This window comes from Scyliorhinus torazame, chromosome 13 (genome assembly GCF_047496885.1).
Source record: "Scyliorhinus torazame isolate Kashiwa2021f chromosome 13, sScyTor2.1, whole genome shotgun sequence".
Taxonomy (NCBI): Eukaryota; Metazoa; Chordata; class Chondrichthyes; order Carcharhiniformes; family Scyliorhinidae; genus Scyliorhinus; species Scyliorhinus torazame.
In genome coordinates, this window is record NC_092719.1 from 34,955,026 (window position 1) to 34,967,339 (window position 12,314).

Here is a 12,314-nt window from a genome sequence, read left to right on the forward strand (position 1 = left end):
GATGTCGAGAGGGGATTGATGTGATTGTTGTGTTTTGGGGGGGGATGGTCTTTTCTGTTTGGTACTGTTTTTCTTTGGGTGCTGGGTGGGGTAAGGTGAAATGGTTCATAGTGGGGGTTTGGTGAGAGTGTGAGCGCCGGTGGTTAGAAGAGGGGGCCCCATTGGGGGGGAGGGGAGAGGGGAGGCCCGAGATGGGGGAGCTGGGTTCAGGCCGCGAAAGGGAGCTCCGCCAGAGGGGGACGGGGCCAGCTTGGTGGAAAGCGCGGGCTTTTTCCGTGCATGGGAAGGAAGGGTGCGGGGGAAGGGGGTAGGGTTGGTGCTGGAAAGGAGCGTACGCTGATTGGGGGGGGGGGGGGGGGGGGGGGCGGGGGGGAGTGATTCTCACTTCTCACACTGGAGGGGTCGATGGAGTGGCGGGAGCGGCCGGGGTCAGCAGGGGTCAGCTGACTTACGGGAGTGCTATGGTGGGAGCACGCAGCTAGGGGGGGATCCAGCTTGGGGGGGGGGAACAGGGTTGCTGCTGCATTGGCCAAAGGGGAGCTGGAGCCTGAAGAGAGAGTCGGGGCTGGGGTCTGCCGCTGGGGGGAACGGAGAGTGCTGGTGGCCTAGAAAGGGAGATGGCTAATCGGCGGGGGGGGGGGGGGCAGCCCCCGGTGGGGGGGGCAGCCCCCTGATCCGGCTGATAACTTGGAATGCGAGAGGACTGAACGGGCTGGTCAAGAGGGCCCGTGTGTTCGCGCACCTGAAGGGACTGAAGGCAGTTGTGATCATGCTCCAGGAGACGCATTTGAGGGTAGCAGACCAGGTTAGGCTGAGAAAGGGGTGGGTAGGGCAGGTTTTCCATTCGGGGTTGGACGCAAAGAATCGAGAGGTGGCAATTTTGCTGGGGAAGCGGGTGTCGTTTGAGGTGCTGAGCATCGTGGCAGACAATGGAGGTAGGTATGTGATGGTGAGTGGTAAGCTGCAGGGGGTGCGGGTGGTCTTGGTGAATGTGTATGCCCCGAATTGGGACAATGCCAGATTTATGCGGCGCATGTTGGGCCGGATTCCGGACCTGGAGGCAGGGAGCTTGGTAATGGGGGGGGGGGGACTTTAATACGGTATTGGATCCAGCATTGAACCGCTCTAGGTCCAGGACGGGTAAGAGGCCGGCGGCGGCCACGGTGTTGAGGGGGTTTATGGACCAGATGGGAGGAGTGGACCCATGGAGTTTTGTTAGGCCGGGGGCCAGGGAATTCTCTTTCTTTTCCCACGTCCAGAAAGCCCACTCCTGGATAGACTTCTTCATTTTGAGCAGGGCGCTGATCCTGAGGGTGGAAGACACGGAGTATTTGGCCATAGCTATCTCAGACCATGCCCCGCACTGGGTGGAGCTCGAGCTAGGGGAGGAGAGGGACCAGCGCCAGCTGTGGCGCCTGGAGGTGGGTTTGCTGGCAGATGAGGAGGTGAGCGGGCGGGTCTGTGGTGCATCGAAAGATACATAGAGGTTAACGATAATGGGGAGGTGCAGGTAGGGGTGGTCTGGGAGGCGATGAAGGAAATGATTAGGGGAGAGCTAATCTCCACTAGGGCCCACAAGGAGGGGAAGGAGAGGAGAGAGAGGGAGAGGTTGGTGGGGGAGATTTTAAGGGTAGATAGGAAGTATGCAGAGGTCCCCGAGGAGGGACTACTCAAGGAGCAACAAAACCACCAGGCCGAGTTCGACCTGTTGACTACCAAGAAGGAGAAGGTGCAGTGGAGGAAGGCGCAAGGGGCGGTGTATGAATACGGGTAGAAGGCTAGCCGGATGCTGGCACACCAGCTTCGGAAGCGGGAGGCAGCGAGGGAGATTGGGGAAGTTAGGGATAAAGGGGGAACAAGGTGCGGACTGCGGTGGGAATGGGGTATTTAGATACTTCTACCTGTATAGGTCTGAGCCCCCGATGGAGGAGGGGGATGCGTCGTTTTCTGGACCGGCTGAGGTTCCCGAGGGTAGAGGAGGGGCAGGTGGCGGGGCTTGGGGCACCGGTAGGGCTGGAGGAGCTGACTAAGGGGCTGGGGAGTATGCAGGCGGGGAGGTCACCGGGGCCAGATGGGTTCCCGGTGGAATTTTACAGGAAGTATATGGACCTGTTGGGCCCAGTACTAGTGAGGACTTTCAATGAGGCGAGGGAGGGGTGTCCTTCCCCTGACGATGTCCAGGGCACTGATCTCACTGATCTTGAAGCGGGACAAGGACCCTTTACAGTGTGGGTTGTATAGGCCAATCTCGCTCCTCAACGTGGGAGCGAAGGTGTTGGCTACCAGAATTGAAGACTGTGTCCCGGGGGTGAACCACGAGGATCAGACAAGTTTCGTGAAGGGAAGGCAGCTAAACGCCAATGTGCGGAGGCTCCTAAATGTAATCATGATGCCTGCAGTGGAGGGGGAAGCGGAGATAGTGGCGGCTATGGATGCGGAGAAGGCCTTCGATAGGGTTGAGTGGGGGTACCTGTGGGAAGTGTTGAGGAGGTTCGGGGAGGGGAGGGATTCGTTAGTTGGGTTAGGTTACTGTACGAAGCCCCAGTGGGGAGTGTGGCCACAAATCGGAGGAGGTCGGAATACTTTTGGCTGTACCGGGGGACGAGGCAGGGGTGCCCCCTATCCCCCCTATTTGCGTTGGCAATTGAGCCTTTGGCGATGGCTTTGAGGGAGTCCAGGAACTGGAGGGGGCTGGTGTGGGGGGGGCGGGAGACACACACACACCGGGTATCGCTGTATGCCGACGACCTGTTACTGTATGTGGTGGACCCTGTGGGGGGATGCCGCAGGTGATGCGGATCCTCAGGGAGTTTGGAGACTTTTCCGGGTATAAGCTCAACATGGGGAAGAGTGAGCTATTCGTGATACACCCAGGGGACCAGGGAAGGGGGATAGACGAGCTTCCACTGAAGAGTGCGGAAAGGATTTTCGGTAAATAGGGATCCAGGTGGCCAGGAGCTGGGGGGCCCTACACAAGCTCAACATGATGAGGCTGGTGGAGCAAATGGAGGAGGAGTTTAAAAGGTGGGATATGCTGCCACTCTCCCTGGCAGGTAGGGAACAGTCGGTGACGATAACGGTGCTCCCGAGGTTCCTTTTTATATTCCAGTGCCTCCCCATCCTGATCCCTAAGGCCTTTTTTAAGCGGGTCAGCAGGAGCATCATGGGTTTGTATGGGCAAAAAAGACCCCGAGGGTGAGAAGGGTGTTTCTGGAACGGAGCAGGGGCAGAGGAGGGCTAACGTTACCTAATCTGTGTGGGTACTACTGGGCTGCCAATGGGGCGATAATTCGCAGGTGGGTAATGGAGGGGGTGGGGGCGGCGTGGAAGAGGCTGGAGATGGCGTCCTGTGTGGGCACGAGCCTGAGAGCGCTGGTGACGGCACCGCTGCCACTCCCACCGGCAAGGTACACCACGAGTCCAGTGGTGGCGGCGACCCTCAAAATCTGGGGGAAGTGGAGACGCCACAGGGGGGAGGCAGAGGCTTCGGTGTGGTCCCCGAACCGAGAGAACCATCGGTTTGTCTCGGGGAGAATGGATGGGGGGTTCCTGAGCTGGCACAGGGCAGGTATTAGAAGGATGGGGGAGCTGTTTATAGATGGGACGTTTGCAAGCCTTGTGGCGTTGGAGGAAAACTCCCCCCCCCCGGAAATGCCTTCAGGTACATGCAGGTAAGGGCGTTTGTAAGACGGCAGATGAGGGAATTTCCGCTGCTGCCAGCACGTAGGATCCAGGATAGTGTGGGGTGTGGGTTAGAGAAGGCAAGGTCTCGGCAATCTACCAGGAGATGCAGGAGGAGGAGGAGGAGGCCTCGGTGGAGGAGCTGAAAGGTAAATGTGAGGAGGAGCTGGGGGAGGAGATAGACGAGGGTACGTCGGCGGACGCCCTGGGTAGGGTAAATTCTTCCTCCTCTTGCGCCAGGCTTAGCCTGATACAATTTAAGGTTCTGCACAGGGCACACATGACTGGGGCAAGGCTGAGTCGGTTTTTTGGAGTAGAGGACAGGTGTGTGAGGTGTTCGGGGAGCCCAGCAAATCACGTCCACATGTTCTGGGTGTGCCAGCGCTGGATGGGTTCTGGAGGGGCATTGTGAGGACGGTGTCTGAGGTGGTAAACACCCGGGTTAAGCCGAGTTGGGGGCTCGCACTATTTGGGTTATCGGACGAGCCGGGAGTGCAGGAGGCGAAAGAGGCCGGTATTCTGGCCTTTGCGTCCCTGGTAGCCTGGCGGAGGATTCTGCTACAGTGGAAGAATGCGAGGCCCCCAAGCGTGGAAGCCTGGATCAGCGACATGGCAGGGTTCATTAAATTGAAGAGGGTAAAATTTGCCTTAAGAGGATCTGTGGAAGGGTTCTTCAGGCGGTGGCAACCGTTCCTAGACTTTCTAGCGGAGCATTAGCAGGTGGACAGCAGCAGTAGCAACCCGGGGGGGGGGGGGGGGGGGGTACTTTGTGTTTACTACTGTGTTTATTATCGTTTAATAGGGGGCTTGTAATTGGGGGAATACTTGACATAGCTATAAGATGTTTATTTATGTGTTCTTTGTTTTTTTCTTATTTCTGTAAGGGGGGGCGGTTGTTGAAAATATGTTTTAAAAATTGAATAAAGATATTTTTAAAAAAAAATAATTTCCCCACCACTGAAGTCAGACTGACTGACCTATAGCTTTCTTGCCTATTCCTCACACCATTTCTTAAATAGTGGTACAAGGTGGCTCATCGGCATTTTCTCAAGGGCAGTTTAGGGATGGGCAATAAATGTTGGTCTAGCAGCAACATCCACAACCTGTGAAAGAATAAACAAAAAAAGTCCCCGACAGACAGAAGACAGGGGATATTTTTATCTCATCAGTCTGGACTTAATTTTAACTTAACTTCCTGAGGTGAAAGGTTATTTTTCAATTTTCTGCTCCAATCTGATTTCCCTGCTGCCAACTCTAATCAGGTACTTTGCACTGGTATTCTGATAATGTAGGATATATTCCCCAAGTACATTCCAGCCTACCGAATCTATAACTATAATGGAAGTTGGAATTCAGATTGATTTGTACACTGCACAATATGGATTGTAGTGAAGAGGAGTACTGATTTAACAATACAAAACTACAAGTTTCAACCAACGATTGTCATGTACTCTGGAATGGATGCAGCCCTAAGGCCAAGAACTTGCCTTGCTGGCACTAGATACGGCTTTTCATTAAAGGGTCAGGAAGCAACCTGGCAAGAGTTGGGAAGGGCTAGACACCGCATTAAACTGGGCAAGGTGATTACATTACATTCTTACAAAGTAAAGTGGAAAGTTTGTATTACTATTTATGCATAATCATATGTAGCGGATCAGTTTCTCATATTTGGATGCAGGTTAGAAGAATAGAATCCATAGAATCCCGACAGTGCAGAAGGAGGCCATTCAGCCCATCAAGTCTGCACTGACACTCCGAAAGAACACTCTACCTAGGCCCACTCCCCCGCCCTATCCCCATTACCCCATGCATTGATCGTGGCAAATCCATCTAACCTGCACATCTTTGGGCACTAAGGGACAATTTAGCTTGGTCAATCCACCTAACCTGCACATCTTTGAACTATGGGAGGAAACCCACACAGACACGGGGAGAACATGCAAACTCCACACAGTCACCCAAGGCCAGAATCGAACCTGGGTCCCTACCACTGTGAGGCAGCAGTGCCATCTACATTTTCACTTTGGAGCATTAGGTCTATGAAACTCAAACAAAAATGCTTTTATCCTGCCAGATATAAAGGTTTGTCAGATATTTTTGGCTCATCATAACTCTGTGGGCACAAGAATATAGCATTAAAAAACCCTTTATTTATGCATTACATGTGCAGCCTCATTGGCAAAGGCCACAGGATGACTTTTATTTAAGTGGCTAAGTTCAAACAGGTGAAGTAGTGACCTCCTGAAGAAAGAATTGAGGAATGTTACTCAAGCAAAGTATCTTTATTCTGCATTTAACCATATTTTTCTTGGGTTCAGAGAGTGAAAGAATGCTACAGACTGACTTTCACCTTATTAAATCTCTTACATCACTTTGAAGTGAACAAATTATAGTTAATAAATAATGTACTCTTGAACACATCATGTTTGTTTTTAAAGCCAAAATTTCATCAGTCAGCAAGTCATACCTTTATGCTTTCAGTTCCTTCTACCAGTAGCTTAAGAAAGTGAGGAATGGAGTTGGTTACCATGTGATGGTAATTATTGGTAACAGATATGTTAGTCAGCACTCGAAGGCCGGCTACTTGCAATTCAGAGTTTAATGTGGTGGCCTGTACGATTTCCAATATTTGAGGGATCCAAATCTAGGACAAATAATGTTTTTTAAAATGTGTTAAGAAAACCATAATATGTACCTTAATGTCCTTTAACTGAACAGCACATAATTACATTTAAATACCTAATTTCTCAAAATAAAGTAAATATACAGCACAAAACACAAATTATTTTAAGCATTAAATATGCATCGTCCCTGGACAGAGATCACAGGATGGCTTCTTTGGAAATTGACAAGTTCATACAGGTGTGGGAGAAAGGTACGTTTAATATTGTCCACTGTGGCTTTGTATGGGCGGGCAGGACCCCGCAAGTAAAGAAGGGGTTGCTTGAGCGGAGCCGGGGAGAGGGCAGGCTGGCGCTGTCAAACTTCAGTAACTACTATTGGGCGGCAAATAAAACCATGATCACAAAGTGGGTGGTGGGGGGAGGGTCGGCATGGGAGTGTGTGGAGGCGGCTTCATGTAACGGAACCAGCTTCAGGGCCTTGACAACTGCCGTTCCCGCTGGCACGGTACTCCAGCAGCCCCGTGGTGGTGGCGGCCCTGAGAGTTTGGGGGCAATGGAGGAGACATGTGGGAGCAGAGGGAGCATCGGTTTGGTCTTCAATCTGTAATAATCACCGGTTTGCCCCGGGAAGGATGGACGGGGGGTTTCAGAGATGGCAGAGAGTAGGGATTGAGAGGATGGGGGATTTGTTTATAGAGGGATCCTTCCTAGCTTGAGGGAGTTGGAGGAGAAATTTGGATGTGTGAGGGGAAACAAATTCAGGTACCTGCAGGTGCGGGACTTCCTACGTAGGCATATTTCAACCTTCCCGCTCCTACCACCAAGGGAGATACAGTTTCCAGAGGGTGGGTGGGAGAAGGGAGGGTCTCTGACATTTACAAGGAACTTATGGGGTCAGAAGAGATGCAGACTGAGGAGCTTAAGCGCAAGTGGGAAGAGAAGTTGGGAGGAGAGATAGAGGATGGTTTATGGGCGGACGCATTGAGTAGAGTTAACGCGTCCACAACATGTGCCAGACTCAGCCTGATACAATTCAAGGTCGTTCACCGGGCTCACATGACAGTAGCCCAGATGAGCAGGTTCTTTGGGATAGAAGATAGGTGCGCAAGGTGTGCGGGAGGGCCAGCGAACCATGTCCACGTGTTCTGGACATGTCCAAAGCTTAGGGAATTCTGGCAGGGGTTTGCAGATGCCATGTCCACGATGCTAAAAACAAGGGTGGCACCGAATCCAGAGCTGGTGATTTTCGGGGTGTCGGAAGATCCGGGAATCCAGGAGGAGAACGAGGCAGACGTTCTGGCCTTTGCTTCCCTGGTAGCCTGGAGACGGATATTATTAGCTTGGATGGACTCATAGCCCCCGAAGTCGGAGACCTGGCTATCTGACATGGCTAGCTTTCTCTGTTTGGAGAAAATCAAGTTCGCCTTGAGAGGGTCAATGTTTGGGTTCGCCCAGAGGTGGCAACCATTCGTCGACTTCTTTGCGGAAAATTAATCGTCAGCAGAAAGGTGGGGGGGGGGGGGTTAGATTAGTTTAGAGTAGGGAGCTAATAAAGGTGGGACCTGTAAGGGAGGAAGACAGCTTTTGCACTATGTTTATAGATTCATGTACATTGTCTATTTTGTTGTTGTTGTAAAACCAAAATACCTCAATAAAATGTTTATTAAAAAAAAATATTGTCCACTGTGGTCTTAAAAACTATGGGGGTGATTTTGCGCCCACGTCTGCCATCAGTGAATAAGGTAAAATCTCACGAGAATCGTTTCCCAATTTTCCACACCACTTGCTGGTGAAGTAACGAGGTTCAAGCCCACAAGGGCTTTAATATTTAATAAATATCTATACATTTTAATCTCATACTGAGCCCCCCAGCACATGATCCTCCCCCTCACTGAATATTTAAACCTCACCAACATGAGTTTACAAGAGGTTGGAAAAACAGGAATCATAGAATTATAGAGATCTAGAGCACAGAAAACGGCCTTCAGCACATCGTGTCTGCAACGGTCAAAAATAACCACCAAAGTACTCTAAACCCATTTCCCAACACTATGCCCATAGTATTTTAAACCATGGCATCGCAAGTTCACATCTAAATACTTCTTAAATGTTATGAGGGTCTCTGCCACCAACTCCCTTTCAGGCAGTGAGTTGCAAATTCCCACCACTCTCTGGGGTGTCAAATCTGGTGGTGGCGGTGGTGGTGTGGTGGTGATTGGGTGTGGGGGGGGGGGGGGGGGAGTGGTTTGAAAGCCCACCCCTCATGGAAAAGGACTGAAACAACAACAAAAATTGTGTTTGAGCTTTAGGTGGGGACCGGGTTCAGTCACGCTTGCACCTAATTATTTAAAAATAAATTTAGAGTACCCAATTATTTTTTTTATAATTAAGGGGCAATTTAGCGTGGCCCATCCACCTACCCTGCACATCTATGGGTTGTGGAGGTCAGACCCACGCAGACACAGGGAGAATGTACAAACTTCCACAAGGAAAAGTGACCCGGGGCCTGGATCAAACCCAGGTCCTCTGCGCGTGAGGCAGCAGTGCTAACCACTGCACCACCATGTCGGCCCGTACTTGCTTTTAAATAAAAGCTTTTCTATGAAAACATGAGTTTTCTGGAAATTTGGCAATTCTTAAACAAGATTTCCCACGCTGAATGTTCTAAATTTTAGGTAGCCATTCAATGTTAAACAGACGGCAAAACTTAATATCTGTCTAAAAAACAACTTGGAGCTAACAAGCCCTGGGAAACTGTGCTACAGGCAGAGACATATAAAATTGTTTTAACCTGATAAGAGTGGAATCAGTTGTTAACCTATAGTTCTCACATTAACAACAATGGCAATCCTGAACTTAATTGACCCAACAACCTCTTGGGTGTCAGAATAATATTAATATTTTATTTTAATAATAATTTTTATTAGTGTCACAAGTAGGCTTACATTAACACTGCAATGGGACAGCACAGTGGTGCAGTGGTTAGCACAGCTGCCTATGGTGCTGAGGAACCGGGTTCAATCCTGATCCCGCGTCACTGTGTGGAGTGTGGTGGTATGTATTAGGGGTAGTACGGTACCCAGTGATGCCGAGAGGCTATTGGTGGGCAGACACTGGGTCCTGATTGGATCTGCCGCGTATAAAAACCCGGGTTCTCCCAGCAGCCGCATTCTGTAACCGAGCTGCTGGGGAACAAGTCTGCGTAATAAAGCCATCGATTGACTTCATCTCATCTCGCTTCGTGAGTGATTGATTGTGCTACAATTTATTACGCACACTTTAAAAGACTATGGAGCGCCGACTTCCAGGTGCGGCGATGACCAGCTGAGTCGCACGTTTCGGCAGCTCCCGGTGAAACGGACTTTTGGGCTCTTGATAGGAGCCCCAACGGCAATTTTGACGGCTAAAAACACTGTGCGGTAAACCAGAAGGGAACCCCCCCTGGATACGGATGAAAAAAGGAGAAAGTGGCCGGATTGCAGTGGATCCTTTAGAACAGCGGCAAGGAAGGCAAGCAAACACCAAGATGGCGTCGGAAGGTGGCAGTTTAACATGGGGCCCTGAACAACAAGAGTTCTTGAAATGCTGTGTGGAAGAGCTCAAAAAGGAAATGAAGAAAGAGCTGTTGGCCCCGATACTACAGGCGATCGAAGGGCTAAAGGAGGAACAAAAGACCCAGGAGCGGGAGCTTCGGGTCGTGAAGGCAAAGGCAGCCGAGAATGAGGATGACATACAGGGCCTGGTGGTGAAGACGGAGACGCATGAGGCACATCAGAAACGATGTGTGGAAAGGTTGGAGGCACTGGAGAACAACGCAAGGAGGAACAACCTGAGGATTCTTGGTCTTCCTGAAGGTGCGGAGGGAGCGGACGTCGGGGCATATGTGAGCACGATGCTGCACTTGTTAATGGGAGCGGAGGCCCCGGCGGGTCCGTTGGAGGTGGAGGGAGCATACCGAGTGATGGCGCGAGGACCGAGAGCAGGAGAAATTCCCAGAGCAAAAGTGGTGAGATTCCTCCGTTTTAAGGATAGAGAAATGGTCCTTAGATGGGCAAAGAAAACTCGGAGCAGTAAATGGGAGAACGCGGTGATCCGCGTTTATCAAGACTGGAGTGCAGAGGTGGCGAGAAGGAGGGCGAGCTTTAATCGGGCCAAGCCGGTGCTTCATAAAAAGAAGATAAAATTTGGAATGCTGCAACCGGCAAGACTGTGGGTCACATATCGAGGGAGGCACCACTACTTTGAGACGGCGGATGAAGCGTGGACTTTTATTGTGGAAGAAAAACTGGAATGAGCGGGTTATTAAAAAGAACGTTTGAACAAAGTGGTGGGGCGAATGTGGGGGGCGAAGAGGTGGGTTAAAAAGGGGGGAAAGAGGAGTTTTATATACTAATCCTGCGATGTGGTAACTTTTCTCTCTTCCACAGGTGGTGATGGGGGAGGAGGGGAGGTGGAGGAGATGGGGCGTTGGCCATTGGGGGCAGGGCCAAGGGAGAAGCACGGGCCTGGTTCCCGCGCTATGATAATCATGGCGGGAATAGAGAAGCAGGAAGGAGGGGGCGTCACACGGTGCGAGCCGAGGTCACGGGGGGAAGCCGAGGTCGGCCAGAGTTTGCTGACTTCTGGGAGCAACATGGGGGGAGTAATTACGCTAGCGGGGGATCTAGCGGGGGGGGGGGGGTGGAAGGGGGGAATTACTGGGTTGCTGCTGCTGGGGAGAGGGGGGAGCTGGTATGGGAGGGGATGGGTGGGGGGGCACCGCCTGGGGGAGATACAGCTGCGTGGGAACCGGGTGAGGAGCTGGAAAAAGGGGATGGCTAATCGACAAGAGGGGGGGGGTAGGAAGCCCCCCAACCCGGCTGATCACGTGGAACGTGAGCGGGCTGAACGGGCCGATAAAGAGGGCACGGGTACTCGCACACCTTAAGAAACTTAAGGCAGATGTGGTTATGTTACAGGAAACGCACCTGAAACTGATAGACCAGATTAGGCTACGCAAAGGATGGGTGGGGCAGGTGTTCCATTCGGGGCTAGATGCGAAAAACAGGGGGGTGGCTATATTAGTGGGGAAGCGGGTAATGTTCGAGGCAAAGACTATAGTGGCGGATAACGGGGGCAGATACGTGATGGTGAGTGGCAAACTACAGGGGGAGACGGTGGTTTTGGTAAACGTATATGCCCCGAACTGGGATGATGCCAATTTTATGAGGCGGATGCTAGGACGCATTCCGGACCTAGAGATGGGAAAGCTGATAATGGGGGGAGATTTTAATACGGTGTTGGAACCAGGGCTGGATAGGTCGAAGTCCAGGACTGGAAGGAGACCGGCAGCAGCCAAGGTACTTAAAGATTTTATGGAGCAGATGGGAGGTGTAGACCCTAGGAGTAAGGAGTTTGTTATTTATTATAACAATATTAGGCGGGAACTGAAGAGCATAGATTGGGGGCGGATGTTTGAGGGCAAATCAACATCTGACATGTGGGAGGCTTTCAAGTGTCAGTTGATAGGAATACAGGACAGGCATGTTCCTGTGAGGAAGAAAGACAAATACGGCAATTTTCGGGAACCTTGGATGACGAATGATATTGTAGGCCTCGTCAAAAAGAAAAAGGAGGCATTTGTCAGGGCTAAAAGGCTGGGAACAGACGAAGCCTGTGTGGCATATAAGGATTGTAGGAAAAAACTTAAGCAGGTAGTCAGGAGGGCTAGAAGGGGTCATGAAAAGTCATTGGCAATTAGGGTTAAGGAAAATCCCAAGGCTTTTTACACTTACATAAAAAGCAAGAGGGTAGCCAGGGAAAGGGTTGGCCCACTGAAGGATAGGCAAGGGAATCTATGTGTGGAGCCAGAGGAAATGGGCGAGGTACTAAATGAATACTTTGCATCAGTATTCACCAAAGAGAAGGAATTGGTAGATGTTGAGTCTGGAGAAGGGGGTGTAGATAGCCTGGGTCACATTGTGATCCAAAAAGACGAGGTGTTGGGTGTCTTAAAAAATATTAAGGTAG

At 51.1% G+C, this 12,314-nt stretch overlaps 1 protein-coding gene across 2 annotated transcripts in view; it reads right to left on the bottom strand.

Moving 5' to 3' along the window:
- The window catches only part of armc10 (armadillo repeat containing 10), a 59,860-nt gene that overhangs the window by 25,450 nt on the left and 22,096 nt on the right, over positions 1-12,314 (bottom strand). The window contains exon 4 of one of the 2 annotated variants that reach the window (XM_072471329.1): positions 6,149-6,292. In XM_072471329.1, the coding sequence (XP_072327430.1) occupies positions 6,149-6,292 (144 nt within the window). Of the gene's footprint in view, positions 1-6,148; positions 6,326-12,314 lie in introns of both variants that reach the window. The other variant, XM_072471328.1, reaches the window with a different exon arrangement.